The sequence below is a fragment of the Pleurodeles waltl genome, chromosome 12 (assembly GCF_031143425.1).
Source record: "Pleurodeles waltl isolate 20211129_DDA chromosome 12, aPleWal1.hap1.20221129, whole genome shotgun sequence".
In the NCBI taxonomy this organism is placed as follows: Eukaryota; Metazoa; Chordata; class Amphibia; order Caudata; family Salamandridae; genus Pleurodeles; species Pleurodeles waltl.
Genome location: NC_090451.1, coordinates 209527687 through 209554535, shown reverse-complemented (window position 1 = coordinate 209554535; position 26849 = coordinate 209527687). Strand labels below are relative to the sequence as shown.

Here is a 26849-nt window from a genome sequence, read left to right as displayed (position 1 = left end):
GTGTTACCTCTGCATTCCAAGTTTTGCACCTAAGATCAGGGATAACATAGTGATTCTACATTTTGCTCCCCATTCTGAGCTATGCAGTATTTTTCACCAGAAATGTTTGTGGGGAAAATGCAGAAATGCAGCAATACCACACATGCAGGAAGTAGTAGGTGTTCAATGGTGATGTATTGTATCTCCTTGTGCTGACAGGTCAATGTTACTGAACGACTGAACAGGGTCTTGCATTGTAGCTGTACAGAAGAACCTTTGAAGATGTCAGACCATACTCAGCCTTTATTACAATCATAGTTCAGAGTGGGTGGGATCGGAGGGGCAAGACGTCCCCATACTTCCCCTACATTTCTTAAAAAGAGGGCCCTACCTGGACGGTTAATTCTGATAGTTTAAATGCTTCAGCTGAAGTGTCATTCAGTGAGTCTCCTGTGCTGTGAAAGTGAAGCTGGGCAGAGGGCTAAACAAGCCTTTCTGCTGGGGTTCCGGCTTGACTGAAAAAAATGCAAATGTACTCTACGAGTTAATCTGAAAATGTAAAGGGTAATCTGCAAATGTAAAGTATACTTGGGAACTGGTACTGGATTTAATTGATGGAATCACTCCAAGCTTTGTGATAACAAAGATTTATTCTTTTTGAGTGGTAATGCAAAGCGTTAACTACTGAGATATGAAGTGTGTGTTTTAATTGTAATTTCATTTGTCTAGCATTTACTACACCTAGATGTGTTTAAGGGACAGTAATATAAACAAATGCATGACATGCAGCCTGAGAATTACTAAAATCTATATTTTGGAAGCACCATTATAGCTTTAACCTCTTTGCACATTATATATACTGTATGTAATGAAAGGTTAAAATAATGACTTACATATTCACAGTGCTTTCTGTCACAGGCTGTGACCTCGTAGCACTGAAAATACACAGGTAACTACTCCCCACTGCACCAACCAAGATTTGATTCTGTGGTGTTCTAGTGACACACAGACCCCTGCAGGGCATTAACTAAGTGAGCTTTCATAATGTACTACAGTGCATTTCCAATTGAGAAGTAACTTTTTCATTTACTTTTCATTTAAACTGCGTGTTATTTTATATGTGCCTACCTAACGGTAAAAGACAAAAAACCTTACAGAAGTTTTTTGTTTTTTAGCCACACCTTTGATCCTGCCCCCATGTTAACTTACCCCACCCCCAATGCATACAGCATCACATTTCCCATACTTTTTTAAGTGCACTTCGCCCACTGATTCCAATAATGCTTTTCGTTATTCTATTAATTGCATGTCACTTCGAATTACTAGTCAGCATTACCCTTAAGCCACAAGATGCATCAAATCAATAGTAGCAAAGCTCCGTGTTCTACTGGTGTCCAGTACTCATGACAGAAGCTTCAACAGTGGCTAAGCGCTGCACCTCCTACAGCTCGCCACTTGTTTTCAAAAGCTTGATGGAAGACACATATGGTGGTATGTTGCAGGGTTCTACATTTTCTGTGTTTTACAGCCTGCGCCATTCTTCCCTTTCTTTCCTTTATGCCACAAGCTACTTAATTCAACAAATACCATTGTATGCCAGATATATACACCGGGCCCACCATCACTCACCTCCGTCCTGTAGACCAGCTGCTCAGTCTGATCATCATTGACTCGATAGATCTCCAGAAAGGGGTCTGATTTACTAAACAGATCCTAAAAAAGATAGAACACAAAGTAATCAGCGCATCAGACACAAAACTGGCCACTGCCCACATAATCTGGCATGATAGTTTGCGACTGATGTTAGTTTGCGATTGTTCAGTGACAATGTTTAAGTCCATTTCAATGATTCCCCCTGGATCTTCTAGATGAAGCAACTTAAAACTTAACAGACAACTCAATGTAAGTGTAAGCAGATACTTACCTACAATATAGTATTTAGGTCGATGTAATGGATGTAATATTACGGTAGAACGACGTTAATGACCTTGATATAGCAATATACAGCAAATATTGGGATACCAATAAACAATCAAAATTTGGTATTCCTAAACTAAAAATATTAAGGTCGTAGTTAGAGAATAAGGATAGGTTGCCAACTTTAAAAAGAAAACACTGTAGTTTTTATCCTGCTGTCTCACTTGACCAATGACCCTTGAGAGAATCACATTATCTGCCTATGCCTTAGTTCCCTTATGTTTTGAAATGGGGTGCATATAGTACAAGCCTTAAGACTAGTCGTAGGTGCTATAAAGAGTGGACTCTTTTTTCAGACTAGACCTTCCTAGAGGTGGTTCAATTTGCAAATTAGCCTTATAGCAGGGTCACTGAAGGGGCATCAGGAGCACCAGGAGCACTTCCAAATGTACTCTGATGACACGCTAATCCACTTCTATATAATAACATATCAAACAATTTTACCACCCTGACTTCATGTTTGACCTTGTGCTCCACTTGATGAAACCAAGATTATTCTGCATTAATGGATTAAGATTGAGATGATCAGTTCTGAGTTTGTTTCATTCTGAACCTTAATTCTCCCACCAGGTCTACGCATTGGTTAAAGGAACCAACCTCCATCTACCCCCTAATGTAAAATCACCCACTGCTCCAAACTAACCACCCTATAGAGCTGAGAAGAGGCCTTGCCATGTCTTACCCTAATTACAGTAATATTGTAGACAGTGGCCTTCCCAAGAAACTCGTTATCAAACTAATAAACTACAGAAAGAAGCATCCAGAATACGGTTTAACATCCACAAGTGTGACTACATCAAGCCATCAGGAGAGCTCCCTTTGTGACTTTCAGTCAAAGGCAGGGTCAAGGGGAGTGTCTCTTCATCTTCCACAAAGCACAATGGAGCACACTACACCCCAGCTAGAAACATCTGAACTTCAGTCGCCCACTTGAACCTTCAGCGATCATTACAGAGGATGAAACACAGAAGAAGAACCCAGGGAGACAAGGCCCAAGACAGTGGAAAACCCTTGCCTTGAGATCTGAAACCAACTACAATTGTTTCAGGAAGTGGCTGAAAACTGAACTATTATGACATGAGTTTTACATTAATTCCACACAGACCAGAGGCTGCACCCAGGAAATGTCTGACACTCGCTATATTCAAATGCACTCTACCTTCATTCATTTCCTAGCTGTACAGGCATCTTCATTAGCACTCTGAAGTCACTTAAAGGTACCACACGGTGTTAAAAAATCATAAATAACTAATAAACCTACGGGATAAAATAGCCTATTGTTGTACGTTATGCAAAACTTGCAAGTGGCAAACGAGTTCCAGGATCACAGAGATCACCATCCTTTGTAAGGTCAAGTTGCTTCAAATGTCTTAGGGCCAGATGTACCAAAAATCCAAATTGCGACTTGCAATTTGCGAGTCCCTGCGACTCGCAAATTGCAAGTCGCAATTTGGTATGCAGAAAGGTGTCTCAGACACCTTCTGCAACTCGCAATGGGGTCGCAAAGACCCACCTCATTAATATTAATGAGGTGGGTCGCAGTTTGCGACCCCATTGCGAGTTGGAGCACTCACGGGGATGGTGGCCTGCTGGAGTCAGCAGACCACCATGTCCGTGACTGCTTTTTATTAAAGCAGTTTTTTTTTTTCCAAGTGTAGCCCGTTTTCCTTAAAGGAAAACGAGCTGCACTAAGAAAAAAAAACGAAACCTTTAATTTCGGATTTTTTCAGGGCTCTGAAAAAATATTTTTGGGTCCACTCACAAAGGGGAAGGGGTCCCATGGGGACCCCTTCCAGTTTGCGAGTGGGTTACCATCCACTTCAAGTGGATGGTAAAATGGAATTGCATACCACTGCGAGTCGCAAATAGGAAGGGAACACCCCTTCCTATTTGCGAGTCGGAAATGCATTTTGCGAGTCGGTTCCGACTCGCAAAATGCATTTCTGCATAGCAAAACACGTTTGCGACTCGCAAACGGCGATTTTCGCCGTTTGCGACTCGCAAACTGTTTGCTACATCTGGCCCCAAGTCACATAGGGAAGGAAACAGTAGAGTCAACTTCAAATACAGTAGAGTGTCACGCAAAATCAGGAGGTAAAGCCTCTAAATGGAAACAACATTTACATTAGGCTCAATCTCCTGAATAACCGATGTGTAGGAGAAAACCTGAAACTGTGAGCTGTAAGCATAATTACCGCAAACATTTAATAGTCATATTGTCGACCCAGTTTATGGTTGTTTAATCCAGCTTTTGGGCATCCATAATAGAGTAAACCCACCTCTAACTAGACTCTTTCCACAAACGGATCAGCTATGTGTAAGTCAGATCAAGACACCATAAATCACTCCTACCACAATCTTTTAAACTACATAGTTCGTGTCCTGCTCCGTTTGGTACAAAAGCTATTGGCGACGGAGGTAATATTTTAAATACCTACCATAGAAAAAACACTCTGCAGCTCATGAGCTTTGGCAAATGTTTTAATTCAGTTAGACACATGGGCTACTGAGGTGGCCTACAAGGCATGCTTTAACTTGTCCAGATGAAATGCTACTCTTCGTCAAAATGTGCAAGGTCCTCTAGTTAAACAAAGATAGGTACATGTTTCTTTATCAGCCAATCCGCGAGATGTGTCAGAGTAAGAAAGTTTATAGCAAAAATCGGTAAAGGGCGCTTTTTTTCAGGAAGTGTTCAGCGGGCAGTTAACAATGTTCTTAGCAAGCAGGTCCTGGCAGTTGCAGTGTGACATCACCACTCATCTCTAATATGTTGTTATCACCAGGGAGTGGTGTTTTAATTTTGATATTGCAAATTAGTATCTCATAATAACTACAATACAATAGGGATATTATTTTGAAATGTATATTCAGGTAGCGGGTACCTCCCGTCTACTGTACAAGTTTGCTCACGGAGGTGTCTTCCTACCTCAATTATATTGTAGCCCAGCCTCGTGTGTCACTGTCCACAGTGGTAGCCAGGGGTTGTTTTCAGGCTATCAAAAACTACTTTTTCTTGTCCTATTACTGCAATCTGATCAAATGTCCCTTTCTAGAACCACTGATCTCACCTCTTGGGTCAGAAATCATATAAAGGAAGCACCACTGGTTATGGTGGCAAACTAAAGCCCATATTTATACTTTTTTTTAACTGCATTTGCGTCATTTTTTGATGCAAATGCGGCGCAAACTTACAAAATATAATTGTATTCTGTAAGATTGAGCAGCTTTTGTGTCAAAAATGACGCAAATGCGGTGCAAAAAAAGTATAAATATGGGCCTAGGTGCAGGGAGTCTAACTACTATGAGAGCCAGTATCTAATGTGAAATTTCCTCTCTAAAAGGTAAGCAGGACTTAGGACCTGCTTTGTAGTTTGTACTATCTCTAGAATGACTTCCTATCTTCAAAGCCTTGCATGGAACTCTTTGTGTTCAGTGATTATCTAGTTAACCTAGAAGTGAAGAGGGCGAGTAAACGCAGTTAATCCACGGCGTAAAACAATAAAATCTCTAGAGGGGTGGTAGACAGTGATACAGCCAATTGGCTGTCAAACTTTATTTATGAAAACAACATGCCTTCAGGCAAAGGGACACATTTAGAAGATTGATATTTCAAGCAAATACTTCCTAATGTGTTTTTTTCACTGAATAACAGTTTTGTGATCCATCGCAAATCTTTTTTTCCTGTGTCTTTGTTGCCTTTGTTACCTTATCTGTAAAAATTGGAGAACTAATAAACAGGTTACTACCTTCATATGGTTATATGTCAGAAATAGTCTGACATAAATATTGTGTCCTAAGTATACTTTACAAAATTTTGTGATATTGGGTGTGCAGTTTTTATTATCAACTCTAATTAAAATTACTTTTGTGAACGATATATAGAGCACAATTTTTATGCCAGACGAAATTATGATAATATTCTGGTACTGTACCCTCTAGGTAAGGAATTCCTGTTGCAAAATGGGTAATTAGGTTTGTATAGATAGATTTTGACTTTTACTATCTTTGCTGTGTGTATAGGAGATTGTTGTACTCCAGTGAAAACATTACATTGTGGTCATAAATTGCAGTGCTGAAGTAATTAGGTTTACAACTTGAAAGTTTCTTGGAAGCTAAATGTTGCTCTCTCAAGGAGTATGCTTTTATTTGCTAGTTGGTGCTCATTTGTGAGATCTTTCACTCACGTCATGCTGAAAATCCCAGGCAAACCTTAAGATACAGGGCCAGGTGCAACATTTTTTAGGCAATCCCATGCTAGATGATTAATTTAACAACCAGAAAGGAGGGGTCAAAATACAAACCTCACCAAAGTTGTCCAATATAACACTGGGGTGCAGATCTCAGGCCAAAGCCTTTGGTTTAAAGGTATTATGAGAACCCTTCATCCGCAACTCAGAGCCAATGGTTTAAACTCTGGTTGCCAAACATAATCTAATGAATGTCCTAGATGGAACGTTGCTATAACACCACTTTGCTTCTATCTGGCAACACTGTGGGGGTCATTATCACCCCGGCGGTCCCGGACCGCCCCGCCGGTGGTGACGGTAGTACCGCCAACAGGCTGGCGGTGTGAACTGGTGTATTATGACCGTGGCGCATTCGCCACGGTCATACCGCCGGTACCGCCAGGCAGCAGCCTGGCGGTTATAATCCGCCAGGGCCACGCAGCCCTGGGGATTATGAAATCCCATCCGCCAGCCTGTCCATGGCGGTAAACACCGCCATGGAAAGGCTGGCGGTAAGGGGGACTCGGGGTGCCCCTGGGGGCCCCTGCACTGCCCTGCACTTGGCATGGGCAGTGCAGGGGCCCCTAGGCACAGCCCCATCGCGCATTTCACTGCCCGAATTATGGGCAGTGAAATTCACGATGGGTGCTGCTTGAAGCCGGCTCGTAATGGGTGCTCGATTACGAGCCGGCTTCAATGTTTTTGTGACTTTTCTGCTGGGCCAGCGGGAGGAAACGCTGTTTCCGTCCGCTTGCCCAGCGGAATTGTCATAGTAGGGTGCCAAACATACCGCAAGCACTGGTGGTATTTTGGCACCCGTGGCATCGGCTGACATCATAATGACCCCCTATATATTTTCTACAAACTGAGGCACTTTTGCCTCTTGCTTCTATTGCCATACTAAGAAAAATGCAAATATATATTTTACTTACTTCCTTAGGCATTTAAAATGAGGCAGAGTGTGATGGAAAAGACATCGAGAAATTTGGTCTAATTTAGAGTCTGTTGGAGAGGGTACTCTCCTGCAACACAGTACCCTCTCTGCCAAACTCTTAGTAAGCTCACCCAATTTTAGGTTGAGAGACTGCCAGGTTTACATCGCCAGACTAAAGTTCACTCCATCAGTCTACACCTTCCCTTGATAGTCCAACAGCGTAGGGTCTATTAGATGAGGTATCGACTAGGCATTTAACCCTCCCTCCTTCACCTACCTCCATGGGAACGCACCATCCACGAATTAAACTGTTGGCTATGCGGGAAGGTTCATTGCACCTGTAGGGAACTACTGGCAGAGGGGAAAGTAATGCTGCGACCCCTCTTCAATCAAAGCGGAATCCGATCTTGTAGGCAGGCAGTCCTGGCTTGCTTTTTACCTACAAACATTTAAACTACAGCTCTGTGAGATACATTTTCAAGGTCGAAAAGAAACTATTGGCAGTGCAAGACTGCGATCTATAGAGGCACTTAGGCAGGGATGATGTACACGTGCTCATTCAAGGTTGTAAAAGGGAACTTCACAAATACCTGCCCTGGTTCCAACAATCAAGCACATTTTAATTGCCTTTTAGTGTTGTGCCCGATCCCGTTCAACAGCTTATCCCGTAAGCTAATTTGCAATGTTATCGTTTTTCCTTGCTTAGAGTATTTCGTCACTCCAGCGTCTAGCTTTCATTTGCACCTATTGCTTGCGTACTGCACTTTCCACTTTGGGCTTTCCATCCACCAGGCTGTAAGTGAATAGAAATACCTATCTGTATTAAAATTAGCCTTGTTGTACTAGGGGCAGCCGAATTGTAACTTTATTGCTTCTTTTCTTGTTTTTAGCACTTTGAATGCACGGTTTTGTAAGAATATTGATCTGTATTCGTTTATGATCTATCTATCTATCCATCTATCAATCCATCTATCTATCCATCTATCTATCTATCTATCTATCTATTTATCTATCTGCTTAGCTATCTATCGGAGGAAACTCATAACATCATCAGCCCTATTTATGTTGGGCAGCCTTATTTGTTTAGTTGCCATTGTGTTTGTATTTTCCTGACCTTGAGGTAGAGGAAAAAAGTAATGAACCCCTCATACCATCTGCGAAAACTCCCATGGTGTGAAGGCCATTAGGTTTTTATTTTTCATAACTAAAGTTTGGCATTGGGAGGTTGTTTTTTTTTAAATAACAAACTTTGGCAAAAGTTTGACAGCCACTATCATGTTTCACAGAGCCATCCATAAAACTTTTCCAACATGACTGGAACCTGCATTATGGCGGTCCCAGTCAATGTATAGAGAAGTCCATAAGGCTGCAGACATCTCTCATTTTGGTGGGTCGAGTGAAGGCAGAGTGTTGGACGAAACGTCCTCCACCACCCTGTTTGCCTTCACTCCATATACCAAACCCTAAATCAGATCCTAAATTCACTGGGAGAGTCAAAGGTGTGTAAGGCGATAAATTCTACCTGCTAAAGACTTGATCATGGCAAGCTGGCAGCATAGTAGGATTGTAATCCAAAAGTTGTGCTTGGGAAATAATGTTCAATCAGCATATTGTGCATAATCCATAAATGCCCCCAGCTCTTGCAGTTAGTTTCTCTTCTCTGGGGTGCATATATATAAGTAATGAGTCGGAATTTAGATTTGGAATTAATCTCATAATTTATTGTTGCTTGATAGTTTGGTATATTTTATTTTATAGAATGATTAAATTGATTTATATGGTTGGTTGGTTCCTTGGTCGATTAAATGAGTGATGAAGTGATTGCTTGATTGATTGATAGGTCAGCTGATTGATTAAGGGATTAACGTATTAACGATCATCAAAGTGCTTCAATCATCAACCAAGAGTCCTGAGAGTGAAACTGAGGATAAAAGTGTTACATATGGGCAGTATTTTGAAGACGAACTGTAGGTGATAGGACAGGCATTGCAGAATTAAGGGCTTGATTTAGGGTTTGGTGGACAGTGCTCAGTCCATCAGGGAGGCAGAGGACATTTCCTCCAACAACCTGATGGACTACCTTCTGCAAATTTAGAGATGACCACTGGCCCAGTGGTCATCTCTGTACACTGAAAAGAACCACCATCACGTCACAAAGTTTGATGGATGGCTGCTGTCGGTTTTGACAGCCATCCACTAAACTTTTCCAAACTTTTTGTTTTCTGAAACAAACTCCTAGAGCAGGAGTTTGTTTCTCAAAAAATATTTAGTCTCACACAATAGGAGTGTTATCTCAGGTTGCAGGGGTCATTTTAGTTTTTTCTGTCCTTCATCACCTGGTTTTTCCTGGAGGTGACGGGCACAAGAAAAAACACATCAAATTGTCTACCGTAAATGGGGTGGATAGTGTAACATTGGTGTGTGATAAGAGTATTGAAAAACAATATGTTGTGTTACAAAAATATTGTTACAAGAATATTGAGTGCAAAAATATTGTGATGGTAGGTTTTTAAGAGTAAGCAACGTTTTACTATACTTAACTCCACACCTAAGTACTTTGACGATATATATATCATCAAGGTGCATAGATGTGCAATTAAGAATAGTAAATCTACACTTACCTATTTGCACTTATCTTCTCGATTTTCTGTTTCGCAACCTTTTTGCAATGATATTTTTGCCATATGATATTTTTACCCTTGATATTCTGTCACACAACCATAACGTTCTTACAGACGGAGCCAACGAAAAAATCTGAAGGTCAACCCGTACTGACAAGGTACTATCTGGCATTTGCAATGGAGTACCCTCTTTGCAAAGCACTAAATGAGTGTAGGAGGCTGGCCTGGCTTGTAGTGGGTACCAAGGGGTACTTACACTCTGTACCAGGTCCAGTTATCCCTCATTAGTGTAGAAGAGGTGTTTCTAGCAGCTTAGGCTGATAGAAGGTAGCTATGGCAGAGCAGCTTAGGCTGAACTAGGAGACATGCAAAGTTCCTACTATACCACTGGTGTCATATGCACAATATCATAAGAAAACACAATACACAGATATACTAAAAATAAAGGTACTTTATTTTTATGACAATATGCCAAAAGTATCTCAGTGAGTACCCTCAGTATGAGGATGCCAAATATACACAAGATATATGTACACAATACCAAAATTATGCAGTAATAGCAAAAGAAAGTAATGCAAGCAGTGTAAAGTTACAATAGATTGCAATAGGAGCACATAGGTATAGGGGCAACACAAACCATATACTCCAAAAGTGGAATGCGAACCACCAATGGACCCCAAACCTATGTGAGCTTGTAGAGGGTCGCTGGGACTGTAAGAAAACAGTGAGGGTTAGAAAAATAGCCCACCCCAAGACCCTGAAAAGTAGGTGTAAAGTGCACCTATATTCCCCAGAGAGCACAGAAGTCGTGATAGGGGAATTCTGCAAGAAAGAACAACACCAGCAAGGCAACCAAAGTGGATTTCCAGACGAGAGTACCTGTGGAACAAGGGGACCAAGTCCAAGAGTTGCGACAAAATCGAGATTGGGCAGATGCCCAGGAAATGCCAGCTGAGGGTGCAAAGAAGCTGCCACAGGATGGTAGAAGCTGTGGATTCTGCAAGAACGAAGAGGGCTAGAAACTTCCCCTTTGGAGGATGGATGTCGCACGTTGTGTAGAAGCTTGCAAAGGTGTTCCCACGCAGAAAGACCGCAAACAAGCCTTGCTGGCTGCAAGGGTCGCGGTTAGGGTTTTTGGATGCGGCTGTGGCCCAGGAGGGACCAGGATGTCGCCACTTATGTGAGGAGACAGAGGGGGCATCCAGCAAGACAAGGAGCCCTCTCAAAAGCAGACAGCACTCGCTGAAGTGCCGGAACAGGCACTACGAAGAAGAGTGAACTGGAGCTCACCCGAAGTCACAAAAGGAGATCCCACGACGCCAGAGGACAACTCAGGAGGTTGTGCACTGCAGGATAGAGTGTCGGGGACCCAGGCTTGGCTGTGCACAAAGGAAATCCTGGAAGAGTGCACAGGAGCCGGAGCGTCTGCAAATCACGCTGTACCCAGCAATGCAGTCTAGCGTGGGGAGGCAAGGACTTACCTCCACCAAACTTGGACTGAAGAGTCACTGGACTGTGGGAGTCACTTGGACAGAGTTGCTGAGTTCCAGGGACCACGCTCGTCGTGCTGAGATGGGACCCAGAGGACCGGTGATGCAGTCTTTTGTTGCCTGCGGTTGCAGGGGGAAGATTCCGTCGACCCACAGGAGATTTCTTCGGAGCTTCTAGTGCAGAGAGGAGGCAGACTACCCCCACAGCATGCACCAAAAGGAAAACAGTCGAGAAGGCGGCAGGATCAGCGATACAAGGTTGCAGTAGTCGTCTTTGCTACTTTGTTGTGGTTTTGCAGGAGTCCTGAGCAGTCAGCGGTCGATTCCTTGGCAGAAGGTGAAGAGAGAGATGCAGAGGAACTCTGATGAGCTCTTGCATTCGTTATCTCAAGAATTCCCCAAAGCAGAGACCCTAAATATCCAGAAAAGGAGGTTTGGCTACTTAGGAAGGAGGATAGGCTAGCAACACAGGTAAGAGCCTATCAGGAGGAGTCTCTGACGTCACCTGCTGGCACTGGCCACTCAGAGCAGTCCAGTGTGCCAGCAGCACCTCTGTTTCCAAGATGGCAGAGGTCTGGAGCACACTGGAAGAGCTCTGGGCACCTCCCCTGGGAGGTGCAGGTCAGAGGAGTGGTCACTCCCCTTTCCTTTGTCCAGTTTCGCGCCAGAGCAGGGCTGGGGGATCCCTGAACCGGTGTAGACTGGCTTATGCAGAGATGGGCACCATCTGTGCCCATCAAAGCATTTCCAGAGGCTGGGGGAGGCTACTCCTCCCCAGCCCTGACACCTTTTTCCAAAGGGAGAGGGTGAAACACCCTCTCTCTGAGGAAGTCCTTTGTTCTGCCTTCCTGGGCCAAGCCTGGCTGGACCCCAGGAGGGCAGAAACCTGTCTGGGGGGTTGGCAGCAGCAGCAGCTGCAGTGAAACCCCGGGAAAGGTAGTTTGGCAGTACCCGGGTCTGTGTTAGAGACCCGGGGGATCATGGAGTTGTCTCCCCAATGCCAGGATGGCATTGGGGTGACAATTTCATGATCTTAGACATGTTACATGGCCATGTTCGGAGTTACCATTGTGACGCTATACATAGGTAGTGACCTATGTATAGTGCACGCGTGTAATGGTGTCCCCGCACTCACAAAGTCCGGGGAATTTTGCCCTAAACGATGTGGGGGCACCTTGGCTAGTGCCAGGGTGCCCACACACTAAGTAACTTTGCACCCAACCTTCACCAGGTGAAGGTTAGACATATAGGTGACTTCTAAGTTACTTAAGTGCAGTGTAAAATGGCTGTGAAATAATGTGGGCATTTTTTCACTCAGGCTGCAGTGGCAGGCCTGTGTAAGAATTGTCAGAGCTCCCTATGGGTGGCAAAAGAAATGCTGCAGCCCATAGGGATCTCCTGGAACCCCAATACCCTGGGTACCCCAGTACCATATACTAGGGAATTATAAGGGTGTTCCAGTATGCCAATGTGAATTGGTGAAATTGGTCACTAGCCTGCTAGTGACAAATTGGAAAGCAGAGAGAGCATAACCACTGAGGTTCTGGTTAGCAGAGCCTCAGTGAGACAGTTAGTCATCACACAGGGAACACATACAGGGCACACTTATGAGCACTGGGGCCCTGGCTGGCAGGGTCCCAGTGACACATACACTAAAACAACATATATACAGTGAAATATGGGGGTAACATGCCAGGCAAGATGGTACTTTCCTACAATGAGGCCTTAGTGTTTTAAATTAACACATAAGGAATGCCCTTTAATGAATATTAGTGAATAAAGAAAAACAATGGCAGTTAAAGTAATATTACTAGTTATATTTATTTTAATTATGACAATTTATAAAGTGCAAACTTAATTATCTCTAGGAGCTTAAACAATATGTATGTCTTATCCAACTCAGTGTTTCTCATCTGATTCTACTTTCTTCCCCTCACATAAGTGAGGGGTAAGGACATTAGTTGGTTGCTAAGGTGGCTAAGGCTACCAGGATCCTGCCAGTGAAAGACATGTTTCCTCGAGGTGACCTTAAATCCATAGAGACTTTTTAGGTGTCAAAGCGGGAACTTCAAAGAAGATTCAAGATTTGAAATGGAGATGACATATGGGATATATGCTTTCAGTTATGTGGTGATGGTATAGGATCTACATTGTTTTGGCAGTGACTACGTTCTGTTGTACTTTTGGGCTTGTTTAGACGGCGATAGTGTGTCACAGAAAAAGGTTAGGTTTCAGTTGTCCCCAGGGCCGGACAGGCCTTTTAAGTTGCTGGGCATTTCCCCAGTTGGCTGGAGCCCTTGGAGGCTGGCTTTGAAAACCCAGGACCGCTGCTGGTGCCTCTGTCACTGTCCCCAGCTCCCTGGGCTTGATTGCTGCAGGTAAGCTCAGACTTCCAGAAACAGAGAACGAGAAGAGGGGGAGGGGAAAGTAGAGAGAAAGCGATCAAAGAGGGAGAAGGAGGGAGGAGAGAGTAAAGAGAGAAAATGAATGGCTGGAGAGAGAAATAGATTGCACGCCAAGAAGGGAGAGAGGCAGAATTTCATTGAAATAGCATCTAAGGCCAGGGTGGAGTTCACTATTCTGTTTTATAAAAATATTGGGACATTTGACCTCGCTTTTGGTTGGAAGTTAAGACTCTTTCATGTAGCACGGGAAAGATGTACATAAAAGATGAATATGTGCATCTAATAGTTCGAGGTGAAGATGATAAGGGGTTTCCTGCGTAACTGTTGTGTTCGTTCCGTGGCTCTGCCGCTGCCTTGATGCAGCAAGTATCTACTTTCTTATTACCAGTAATACTGCACGGAAATGACGCAGCCTTGTGCATGTTCTCATCCGATGTGGAGTGTGGGTGGATGACTGATGCAGTCTCTGCCTGGAGGCAGTTTGTCTTGATGGATGTTAATATTAAGTATGATACAGAATGATGCTCAGACCAATAATTGTGTTCATTTGAATATTTTATGACGACTTGATGAAATGAGAAATGATAGAATGGTCCTATCTATAAGGAGAAATGAAATAAAGCTTTTATGATCCCCTTAATTTGGGAGAAGATGTTTAACTGATTGACGTGCAGGGTGCAGTCACAGAGGGAGGGCTTGCTGAGCACTGCTGGTAAATGAGGAACTCTGCTCTAATTGTATTCAGAGTGCTAATGATTCCGTGAAAGGAGAGGGGGTGATAGATATGAAGGTGGAGTGTGTTTTCCCATGGAAGTGGCAATTCACATTCAGGGGCATATTTATACTCCCTTTGCGCCGGAATTGCGTCGTTTTTTTTAACGCAATTTCGATGCAAAACTAACTCCATATGTATACTTTGGCGTTAGACGCGTCTAGTGCCAAAGTCCATGGAGTTTGCGTCATTTTTTAGCGTGGACACCTACTTTGCGTTAATGAGATGCAAGGTAGGCGTTCACGTCTAAAAAATCGACTCCGAGGCATGTGCGTCGGATTTATACTCCCGGGCAAAATTCACGCCCGGGAGTGGGCGGGTCAAAAAAAATGACGTACGGTCGCTTTTGCGCCGTTTTTTTGCGCCTGCAAAAAGCAGGCGTTAAGGGACCTGGGGGCTCTGAAGGAGCCCAGAGGTGCCCTCCCATGCCCCCAGGGACCCCCCCTGTCACCCTTGCCCACCCCAGGAGGACACCCAAGGCTGGAGGGACCCATCCCAAGGACATTAAGGTAAGTTCAGGTAAATGTTTTTTTTTTTTTTTTTTGTGGCATGGGGGGCCTGATTTGTGCCCCCCTACATGCCACTATGCCCAATGACCATGCCCAGGGGACAGAAGTCCCCTGGGCATGGCCATTGGGCAAGGGGGCATGACTCCTGTCTTTGCTAAGACAGGAGTCATTTCTATGGGGGTTGGGAGTGAAAAAAAATGGCGCACATCGGGTTGAGGCGAAAAAATTGCCTCAACCTGACTTGCCCCATTTCTTGACGCCCAAGCCCCATATCCCCCTACGCCGGCGCTGCCTGGTGTACGTCGCTTTTTTCCACGCACACCAGGCAGCGCCGGCGGCTAACGCCGGCTAACGTCAGTGATTAAATACGGCGCCCGCATGGCGCTTCAGAATGGCGTTAGCCGGCGCTAATTTTTTTGACGCAAAACTGCGTTAGCACAGTTTTGCTTCAAAAAGTATAAATATGGCCCTCAATGCTTGGAAAAGGCGGCACCAGGACATAACTTCGATAGCTAATAGAATGCCCTAGGGTGTTTACTAACTGTTGTCATTTTGTGTTTATCTATATAGCAGTAAACTCTTGCTGGGTCAACTGAGCACTTTCTAGATGGTGCTTAGGGACTCTGTTTGGCTGTTATGTAGTTATGGGTAGACCTGGTTCTTGACTTATCTGCCTACCCTCCTGTGGTGGCTGCCACTAAACAGGGGTGTGAGATGGACGGTACGGTGTGGAGGGAGTTGCTTTTTTTTTAAACTTTAAAAACCCACTTACCTTCTCCTTTGGGAGATGCGGTTCTTCTCCCTTCCTTCCTCGCCCTCTTACCGGCAGCACACAGGCTCCCAGCCAATCACAACGCTGCTGTAACGAGCATGACAGCAGTGTTGTGATTGGTCCGAGTGGCCTGCTTCTGCGCTCAGATTGGGAGTAGGAGCTTGTGTATGCTTTCCACTCGGCTGTGAAATACATCGGGTAGAGAACATGCAGAGTGTGCATGTCTGTTTGGACAGCCCAAAATGGCCGGCCAAATTGACTTGTGCACTTTATGGTGCACATACTCCTCCTCCAGCCCTACTCCAGCACTCTCCAGCCAAGCCACGCCCCAGCCCCTTGCTCCCAGGAAAAATAAAATGATAACAACATAGCATTATCATCATTTTATTTTTCCTTTTGGTAAAAAAAATCCAGTGGGGCGGCGCTGAGCCACCACTGCTAGCCTCTTTAGTATGGAAGACGAGATGTTCACTTCCCTCCTTACTACCTCCCAGTACAAGTGAATGTTTCATCCTCCACGTAAAAGGAGGAAATCCCTCTGATGTTCACAGTAGACAAGAGGCTGCGCATCACAGAAAGTACCAGAGGGTGCACCAGGTTTTTACATCTACTCCTTGAGCCCCTGGGCTGCTTTGCTTTTGCACCTGTGCTGTATTACAGACATGAGTACAGAGGCAAAAAACCTGTAAGGAGGCACACTAACCTTACGCCACATAAACGGTGTGTAGTCAGACCTTGCCCAGTGGGTGCCCCTTGGGATGGAAACATGGGTGCCATGGGGTTGCCCTGGTACCTCTCTCTTTAAAGAGAAGCCATTCCTCTTTCAGTGAAAGATGGAGACACAGTTACAACCTACGACTCTATCTTTGACAAATGTGTTCTACTCAGCGCAGGTGTGCACTGTCAGATTTGATGCCTGTGCTGAGGTCAGTGCTTTAATTATGTAAATGTGCATACTGCTCTGGTCTTTGTCAGGCACACCTAATTACAGGTGCACCACAGAGTACAAAGGAAGAGTGCAGACAATTGTAATTTGGATCCTGAATTTTTATTTTTTTTAATGGGATGGGATCCATTCTTTTGCTAGAATCAGGTCACTGCCCTAACTCCGGAGGCCAAACAGTCATTTGCCACCACCTTTGCCCATGGGCCTTCAGCCTGTGTACTACAGACAGTCTCATGGCCAGTGAGAGGAAATTTGGATTTCTTTGAACACAGTTTTGACATTCAGGCTGACAGAGACGTGTTAGCCCCCCAGTTTTGCCCCACCCTTATTGCAGAATCACTGTCCAGTGCCAATGGCTAGATGCTGATACCAATTCCTGTTTCCTAATGGGATTTCTGCCCCTTTTGGCAGGAATGTAGGGAGTGAACCTTCCAAGCATCCCCTAAGGGAACAGAATGATTGTATGGTACTTGTGGCTACAATCCCGTACAGGGACAGACAAGCTCCACACGTTATTCTGAGCCTCACTTTTCTTTTACCATTGGTCTAGTTGGATTACCAACAATGGATGGGAAGATAGGAGTAAACAATCCAATTTACCCACCCAGGAGTCTGAAAGCCCAGAAGACTACAAGGGAAAAAAATGTGAAAAGGAATGAGGCGGGGTATTGGGCCATCTTGCCATTGGGTCCAGACTGTATTTCTGCCTGTCAGCCCATGTGTCAAAGCAACACCCAAAGACATCTTCCTTCCCCTCACTTACAATGGGAAATGGATACACTGTTTAGGCCTTAGGTTGCCCAGCAACCATGAAATCCTATAAACCTGAGATACTACTGAAACCTCGAGAACCAGGGACATCCAAAGTGATGTGGCTTATGTGGATCATATCATGTTTTTGTACCCAGAATGCCCAGCGAACAAGAAGGTATGGGAAAAAAATATGTTTCACTCAACTACGTGGCAAAAATCCCAAGCACTTCCATTCAATGATCAAGTCTTACCACCCTGTGTTCCCACACTTCTCTTTATTCAAATGATATCACCCATATTTTAGTGGAATACAACCGTAACCATATGAAGATCTCATTGACATTACATTGGCTTCAGAATGTCCAAGCGCTGGCCTGATGACAGCTCATTCACACAAAAGGGGGTTGACATTTTTTATTGGGAGAAGTGTGTAAATGCTGAGTTGAAAATCAGTTACTTTAGCAAAAGTATGACATTTACTGGGTGTTCTGGATAAGGCAACCTAGGTAGATCCACACAAGTTACACTAACATGGAATTTTGAGGGTGTCTATTTTTTAGATTTTCAGAGGAAAAATCTTGATGTTGTCTTGTTCCATTTCGGGGTCTTTCCTGTTGTAGGTATCTATGCACATGTGGGGTACAGTTTTTATCAGGAGAAAAGTGGGATTACAAAATAGGAGAGCATTTGTTATTATCAATTGAATTGTACTCAATTTGTGGCTTCCAAATGTAAGCCAGTGTGCAACATGGAACACATTTAGCAACAAGCCCACTGAAGCACATGATATTATGCATAACCTCAAATTTGCAGTTGTACAAATAACTACTATTTCTAAATTAATAATTCTGGATATCTTTCAAGAAAGCTTAGGCCTCCTTCATACTCATTTTTCATTCATTTGATTTTACCATATGACAACTCATGGTAGGCACACAATGAAAAATCATTATGAGCTACAGCCCAATTGACGGCTCTGGGTATCACATGTTTTGGACAACCAATAAACACTATTTGTCTATGTAACCATAAGAGTCTAAAATACATAACAGTACATCACCTTTGTAGATCAGCAATTGGGGCTAACAACTGGAGACGAAAGACCCTCATCTATTTCTGTTTTTTTCCTACTTACTTGCATTAGGTTTTGATTCAGCAATTTGTTTGGAAAAAACATGAGTGATGTACACAATTCATTACTTGCTCAATTTAGAAATGTATCTGTTTTTCAGATATTATGCGCTTTCAGGGTTCACCCATAGTTATCAAAGACCTTCCCATCCCAAACCTCAAGGAGACATAAACAGCAAAAACAGGAAATGTTGACTACAAAATAAAATAAATTGCAAAAACTGTGGTGAAAAAAAATATATTTTTTCAACTCTGCCTGCTCCTGAAAGTTGGGAAGAGGTTGATCTTCACACAACAAACTTTTTGTTGAGGTTATATTAGGAATAAAAAAAAACAATTTATTGCGTCATTTTAGCTATTTTCTTGGTTCCTTGCAGGGGAATCGAAAAACACTGGATATCTTTACAATCCTCAGCAAGTGGAGAAAAAGAACAAAGATTTAGCCTGGTTATCTTTTGCGGAATTTAAGTTATGAGGTCTGAAGCATGAACTGCTTCAAACATCAAACAAGTGTTCAGCACTTCGAAGGAAAAGTCCTCAAGACCAAAGAGGCAAGGGCTTATAGGTCTGATTGTTTGTTGATCTATTCAACAAATCTGTTGTAGGTGGCTGGGGTCAGATGCTGGAACCCTCAAAAGGTGAGCATCAAGGAATACCAATGTGAACTGGGTTTCACGGACAGAAAGTTATCCCAAGGGAACAACTCAGGTTCTTTTGAAAGGATAAGTTGCACCATTTAAATACCCTTTGATGTCAGGTGAATCACCAAAAAAATTCAAAGACTGTACAGATAAATTGGTTGGAACAGGCCTTTACGGGTGTAAATATATTCTCTATTTCACTCTGTAACCGTACACACAATCATGTTGGGTCAATCCTCCCCTCTGAAGTCTGGTGCCCCAAAACATAATGTCATACATAAACACCAAACACGAAAAATTATCGGAAGAATACTTGCAAATAGTCTAATCCCTAGCAATTGCCAGGGGTATCATTCCAACCCATTATCTTTTTTGCTTGCTATGCCACCTCAGATTAGATCCAGCTATTTGCAAATCAGCCTGCTCCAATAGGAATGGTCCAGCCCAAACTGTAAAGCCATGTCATCTCTGAACTAGACCACAAGCAACCCAAGACCTGTTGGTTTTCAGGACTTGATGTAACGCCTTAAGTGGCCAAGGGTATGCCTAGATCTCGTCAGTCCTGTGCTCACTGTGCCACTGAAACCAAGCTACACTCCAATGAAGAGTCAAACCCGTGTATGTGTTGCATGTGTTCCATTTCAAAGAGGACCTTGCTTGATAGTTCAGGGTAGACTGTTTCTGTTAGAACAGGCTCAAGGATGATTTGCATATGGCTGGATCTAAACTGAGGAGGCATAGAAGGCAAAACAAAAACAATTGGTTGCAATGCAACCACAAGCGATTGTCAATGAGAATACTATTTGAAAGTTTTCCTCATCACTCGTGTGTTTAATGTAACACGCTAAGTGGCCAAGGATATGCCCAGACATGGGACTCAAGCTCACTGTGCCACTGGAACCAAGCTGCACCTCACTGAAGAGCCCAACTAAGGCAAAATCGGTGTTGGGTTGCTTGTGTTCCTGTTCAGAGATGACCTTGTTGTCAGTTCGGGCTGACTGTTCCTACAGGAGTAGCAGTAGCTGATTTGCCTATGAATGGGACTAACATGAGGTTACATAGTGGGCACATAAAAAACAGTGGGTTGGAATGTGACGTCAAGCAATTGCTACTGATTTGACTATTTGCAAGCATCTCACCACTTTTTGTGTGTTTCATATATAAGCACCCTTTTGCATGCTTGTTCGGCACTATGTTCTCTGCTTTTCTTTCATTCCATCTGAGCTATATTTCACGTTTCCAGGATTATAAATAAAAACATTTCTATGATAATAATTCTGACAGACATCTTTTGATTACAGAGCCAGGAGTCAAGGAGGCCTGCCTCTGATTTCATTCAAGCCAGCATTTTATTACTTCATGGCCCAAGGCGCATTAAAAATTATAACAGATCAGAATCTATCTCTCCTGCTGTCTAATTATCTCTGCTGAAATTCTATTGACTCTGGAGTGGAGAAGAAATTCATGACAGTAGTGAGTTGTAAAAGCCACAGGAAGAAGAGAGTGGGATTGGGGAGAGATGAAAGGAGAGCAGGCATACAATGTACAGGGAAGATAGCTAGGAACCAGGCAGTTTGTAAACATTTGGACCCAACTCATCTGGTCTCCCATGCTCATCACATCAACGGGGCAAATTCATGAACTGCATTTAGTAGCACTACAGTGATACACATATCACAAAATACTGTGCACAAAGCTACATGAGGAGACTACATACACAATTCGCCTATGTTTTCTGTGCGCAGCTCTTCATTCCAGTTGCAGAAATCTCTGCACACGTAAGTATATAATTTAGTTGTGAATGTAGGCAAAACGGGAGGGAGGCTGGAAATGAGGAATAATTATTACAAAAAGGAGGAGTTTAGACAGGAGTAAGGAGGGGTTGAGGGAGAGTTAAGGAGGTGTTTAGGAAAAAACATGAACCCACCCACAAAAGAGTATGTGCATTCCTATGCACAAATGCCACTCCTAAAAGGAGTAGTAAGGGGATGTTTTGGGAGGGTTAAGTTGAGGTTTAGAGAGGGACAGTTACCCATCCACAAAAGAACAAGCACATTTCTATTCACAAACTGTACCTCTAAAATGATTAAGGCTGATAAAGGGATTCAGTACACTTATAAATGCACCTCAGCTCAGACCTGGGGTAAGTCCAGTAACACACATGGCCATCTACTGGTACAGCAACACCTTCCAATGGAGAATAATGGAGGAAGAGACTTAAATTAGAACCCCATAGGAAATAATGTTAAAATAAATTAATTTATTTGGACTTTTACAAATATGTATACATTTAATTTAATTATAAAAAGTAAATCAGAATAAAACAAAAACATTGTTATTATAAAATAATTATTAATCTTTTTTAATTTAAAAATAAATGTAACTATTAAAAAACAAATTAAAATATTTCACATTAATTCTGTTCATAACTTTTAGTGATTTGTAATACATAATAAATAAACCTTTTAATTTGGGATTGGATTTTTATTAAATAAATATTCAAAAACTAATTGCAATTCCATTTAATATATTTAAATTAATTAAATATTTAATTCAAAATTAAGTTGATAGTTTCTCTAGCATTTGTTTTACATTTTGGTCCACCTTTAAATTAAATATATAAGTATTACAATAGTATTTTGCATAAAATATTTTTATTATTTCTTTTAAAGTTTAATAAGCATTTTACATTTTCCTTACACTTTACCATAGAGAAACTCCGTCCCAGTGGTAAAGACCTCCAACAACTTGTGAAAACTTACCAGGATTAATTTTGCACTCATAAATTGAGCTCCACCCCCAATTTAGGGGGTGGAGACATGTAAGTCTACACTATGTAGTAATAGTAGACTCGGAAATGGTGAATAGCCAAAAGTAGTAAATGTATTGCAAAGTGTAAGTGCAAATGAACATGTATAGATTTACATTTGTGAATAGTTCCCATTATGTGGTGTATAGGGATGGGACAAAGAAAAGGCCTGTAAAGGTAGATTCTGAACAGCAAAGAGATATTTGCAGGCCCCACACTGAGAGAAACAATTAATGCAGTCTGTAGTGGAGAAAAATGGTGGGATTCTGGGAGCACTAAAGTCTAACTAGTGCATTTGGTGTGCCTTATAATCTGATACTCCTCTTTGAAGGGTCATTAATCCACAGCATGAATACTCCACTGCATACTCTTCTCAGGACACCCTTGTGGCTCTCCTTTGCCTTCTCCCCTTTTTGTGCAAGACTGCAGGCCTCAGAAATGTAGCTGCCATGACTCTCTGTCAGGGCCAGCCAGTGCTCAGTTGTGGCGCACAAATGGACCCTGACGCAGTTGATTGTCCCGGGCCCTGGGCACAAGTTTATGTTAACAGCGGGAACTACCCTTCACCCACTCAACTGGCTCCTGGTACAGTTGAGGAAAACATTCAAATCTCTCGCTAGTTCATCGCTGTGTTCACGGTACTACCCCATGTTTTATGCCTCAGAGGTTTTCTACTAAAATCCTTGTGTGAACCTGTGTTTTTTTTTAATCTCTAGCACTCATAATGAAAGGACCGGTAATTGGTGTGACATTTGTATCACCTCATAAAATTTGTCTCCGCTGATTCAGAATTTATCTGGTGCAGTGTATACTTCCCAATTACGAGGGTTTGGGCAATAGCATGCAGATTTTGGTGCTTACCTGTTGATGATTAGCACAACACTAATAACTATGATCTCAGTGGTAACAGGAGTTATAGCCCATACTGCATATAACCAAACTGCTCACAATGAGGTCCTCTGCCTTTCGTGAACCCTTCGCATTGGCCAACCCCACACTGGTGCCCGTACTTTCTCAAACCTTGCCCCCTTCCCTGCAATGTTGAAGAAAAAAATTAAAACCCATCTGTTAAATCTCTGACGTCTGCTTCTTTTTTCCCCGTTGATTCTTTCCCAGTGCCAACATTCATTCAGATGTATGTGCACATCACAAAAGTACATAACATAAAATACTCAATTACAAGTCATGGAAACATGCAGCTAAACAGAGCTAATGGAGACATGATTACAGAGAGGAAAAACGAACCTGCCCAACAGGGTGGAAGGGAAGGAGCGAGACACAACATTGGACCATTGAGAAGACAAGAAAAGAGAGAAGATACTATCAGTGTGCTCAGGGATATACCTCAGTGTTAGAAATGGGGTCTCTGGTTGACAGTCAGGTTACCCCCTGTTCAAGCAAGGACCCTCACTCTAGTTAGGATAAAAGAGAATCACCCTCAGCTAACCCCTGCTTACCCCCTTGGTAGCTTGGCAGAGCAGTAGGCTTAACCTCAGAGTGCTGGGCGTAAAGTATTTGTACCAACACACACAGTAACTTAATGAAAACACTACAAAATGACACAACACCAGTTTAGAAAAATAGGAAATATTTATCTAGACAAAACAAGACCAAAACGACAAAAATCCAACATACACAAGTCAAGTTATGATTTTTTAAAGGTTTAAAATAAAAAGAGTCTTTAGGTAGTTGTAACACCACACTAGCGCTGCTAGCGTGAAAATGTACCTGGTTTGCGGCAAAAATAACCCCGCACGGGCGGTGCGCGTCGAAAATAACCCTGCACGGTTATATGCGTCGAAAACAACTCGGCACGGCGATGCGCGTCGAAACAGCCAGCCACGCGACGGTCCGAAAGTCCCGCGGCGCAGGTTGCGATCTCTCAGCCTTCGTCAGCGATGCTGCGCGTCGTTTCTCCTGCTCCGGGCGTCGATTCTCCGGTCGCGTTTCCTGCGGCGTCGTTTCTCAGCTGCGGAGCCGGCGTCGCGTCGTTTTCTCAGCCGCGATCGGATTCGCGTCGATCTTTTCTCCGCACGGCGCTCGGTGCGTGTATTTTTGTCCTTAGGCTGCCAGCCTCTCCTTTCAGGGTCCCAGGAACTGGAAGGGCACCACAGAGCAGAGTAGGGGTCTCTCCAGAGACTCCAGGTGCTGGCAGGAAGAAGTCTTTGCTATCCCTGAGACTTCAACAACAGGAGGCAAGCTCTACATCAAGCCCTTGGAGATTTCTTCTTCAAGATGGAAGGCACACAAAGTCCAGTCTTTGCCCTCTTACTCAGGCAGAAGCAGCACTGCAGGAAAGCTCCACAAAGCACAGTCACAGGCAGGGCAGCACTTGTTCCTCAGCGATCAGCTCTTCTCCAGGCAGAGGTTCCCCTTGATTCCAGAAGTGTTTCTAAAGTTTGTAAGTTTGGGTGCCCTTCTTATACCCATTTTAGCCTTTGAAGTCACCTTTCTTCAAAGGGGACTCACACCTCCTTGTGAAATCCTGCCTTGCCCAGGCAAGGCCTCAGACACACACCAGGGGGCTGGAGACAGCATTGTCAGAGGCAGGCACAGTCCTTTCAGATGAGAGTGACCACTCCACCCCTCCCTCCTAGCAGAGATGGCTAATCAGGAAATGCAGATCACACCCCAGCTCCCTTTGTGTTACTGTCTGGTGTGAGGTGAAAAACAACCCAACTGTCAAACTGACCCAGACAGGGAATCCACAAACAAGGCAGAGTCACAGAATGGTTTAAGCAAGAAAATGCTCACTTTCTAAAAGTGGCATTTCCAAACTCACAATCTTAAAATCAACTTTACTAAAAGATGTGTTTTTAAATTGTGAGTTCAGGGATCCCAAACTCCACATGTCCATCTACTCTCTAGGGGAATCTACACTTTAATCATATTTAAAGGTAGCCCCCATACTATCCTATGAGAGAGACAGACCTTGCAACAGTGAAAACGAAATTGGTAGTATTTCACTGTTAGGACATATAAACCACATTACTATATGTCCTACCTTATCCATACACTGCACCCTGCCCTTGGGGCTACCTAGGGCCTACCTTAGGGGTGCCTTACATGTAAGGAAAGGGAAGGTTTAGACCTGGCAAGTGGGTACACTTGCCAAGTCGAATTTACAGTGTAAGAATACACATACAGACACTGCAGTGGCAGGTCTGAGACATGACTACAGAGCTACTTATGTGGGTGGCACAACCAGTGCTGCAGGCCCACTAGTAGCATTTGATTTACAGGCCCTGGCACCTCTAGTGCACCTTACTAGGGACTTACTAGTAAATCAAATATGCCAATCATGGATAAACCACTTACATACAATTTAAACAGGAGAGCATATGCACTTTAGCACTGGTTAGCAGTGGTAAAGTGCTCAGAGTTGAAAAGCCAACAGCAACATGTCAGAAAAATATAGGAGGCAGGAGGCAAAAAAGTCTGGGGATGACCCTGCATAAGCAAAAGTCCAACACGACCCCCTACCAGCCTAAAGCCAGGGGAGAACAATCAATACCTTGATGTACTTCCCTGATTGGGGCGATAGAACAGGGACCCAGGCCCACAACAGCAGGGGCATGTTCCAGTTCTACGCCTTCCTGACTCCAGTTGGATCCCTCTGTCCATTCTCTCAGGGCCCACTAAGCTAACCCATGGGGAACCCTTCTCCACATCTACAGACACCATCTGTGCAACACCTAACTTTACTTTGCTCACAGATGTATTGCAATGGGCAGATAGTACCACCAGGGCCAACACAGTGGTGTTGCCCACTCCACCCCTGGGGTGTGACTCTCGTCCTTCCCCCCCCAGGGGCAACTCTGTCCACCAGGACAGCAAGCCACAGTGGCCCCAGACAACTGTCAGGGATGAGAGCCCGACCTCAGGCCTCTCTAACCACTGTGACTGTGGAGAGTGGGGGGTGGTAGCCCCAGGTGCCTGGCACCCTTTGACCACTCTCTCTTCCACCAGGTCAGGGATGACAACCTGACCCTGGTCCTCCCCTCTGGGGCTCTGTACCCTCCCTGCAGAAGCGGCACCCCCAGAGTCAAAAACTGTCAGGGTGCTTGTAGAAGCAGTCCTGCACAATTCTTCCATCAGTGCAGGGATGTTAACCTGCAACTGATCCTCCAACCTGGGGTCTGTACCTTCAGGTTGGACCAGGGCCAGGGGTGAGGCTTCCCTCCCCCTGCCCTCTCTTCTGGGGTCCTGAACCACCCAACTAGGAGTGGCCCCCCCAGAAGACAACATGGCAGGGGCACTGTTAGCAGTAGCCCCTTCCTCCAGGTCAGGGGGGACACCCTTAACCTGGCCTCCCAATCCAGGGTCTGTACCCACAGACTGGATCACTGCCTGGCAAACCAGGACTTCCTGGGGGGCATACCTACCCCCTACCAGGTCAGAGTTTACCCTCTGAACCTGGTCATCCAACCCAGGGTCACCACCCTGCGGTTGAACCACTGCCTGGCACACCAGGACTTCCTTGGGAGCACACTTACCCCCCATCAGGTCAGAGTTTACCCCCTGAACCTGATCATTCAACCCAGGGTCACCACCCTGCGGTTGAACCATTGCCTGGCACACCAGGACTTCCAGGGGGGCACACTTACCCCCCTCAAGGGACACACTGTCCCGAAGGGCCACACAAGAGTCTGGCTGGCGCAGGTCCCCTGACCTCTGCCCATCTGACAGAGTCTGGATTCCCCCCAACCCAGAAATGGTCTCACCAAGGTCATTCATGGGGGGCTCTGCTCTCAGAGCTGACCCCTGACCCTCCAGGTTCTCCACTGGGGTCCGCAACCCCCTCTCAACCCTCTGTCTGGACTTCTGCACCCCCTCACTAGGAGTGGTACTGCCAGACACCAGAACTGGTGGGACGCTGGCTAC

General features: G+C 44.1%; 1 protein-coding gene across 2 annotated transcripts in view; it reads right to left on the bottom strand.

The window, feature by feature from the left end:
• CPNE7 (copine 7) overlaps positions 1-26849 on the bottom strand; it is a 606098-nt gene that overhangs the window by 238250 nt on the left and 340999 nt on the right. For both annotated transcript variants that reach the window (XM_069216819.1, XM_069216820.1), the window contains exon 6: positions 1609-1692. In XM_069216819.1, coding sequence (XP_069072920.1) covers positions 1609-1692 — 84 coding nt within the window. The remainder of the gene's footprint in view (positions 1-1608; positions 1693-26849) is intronic.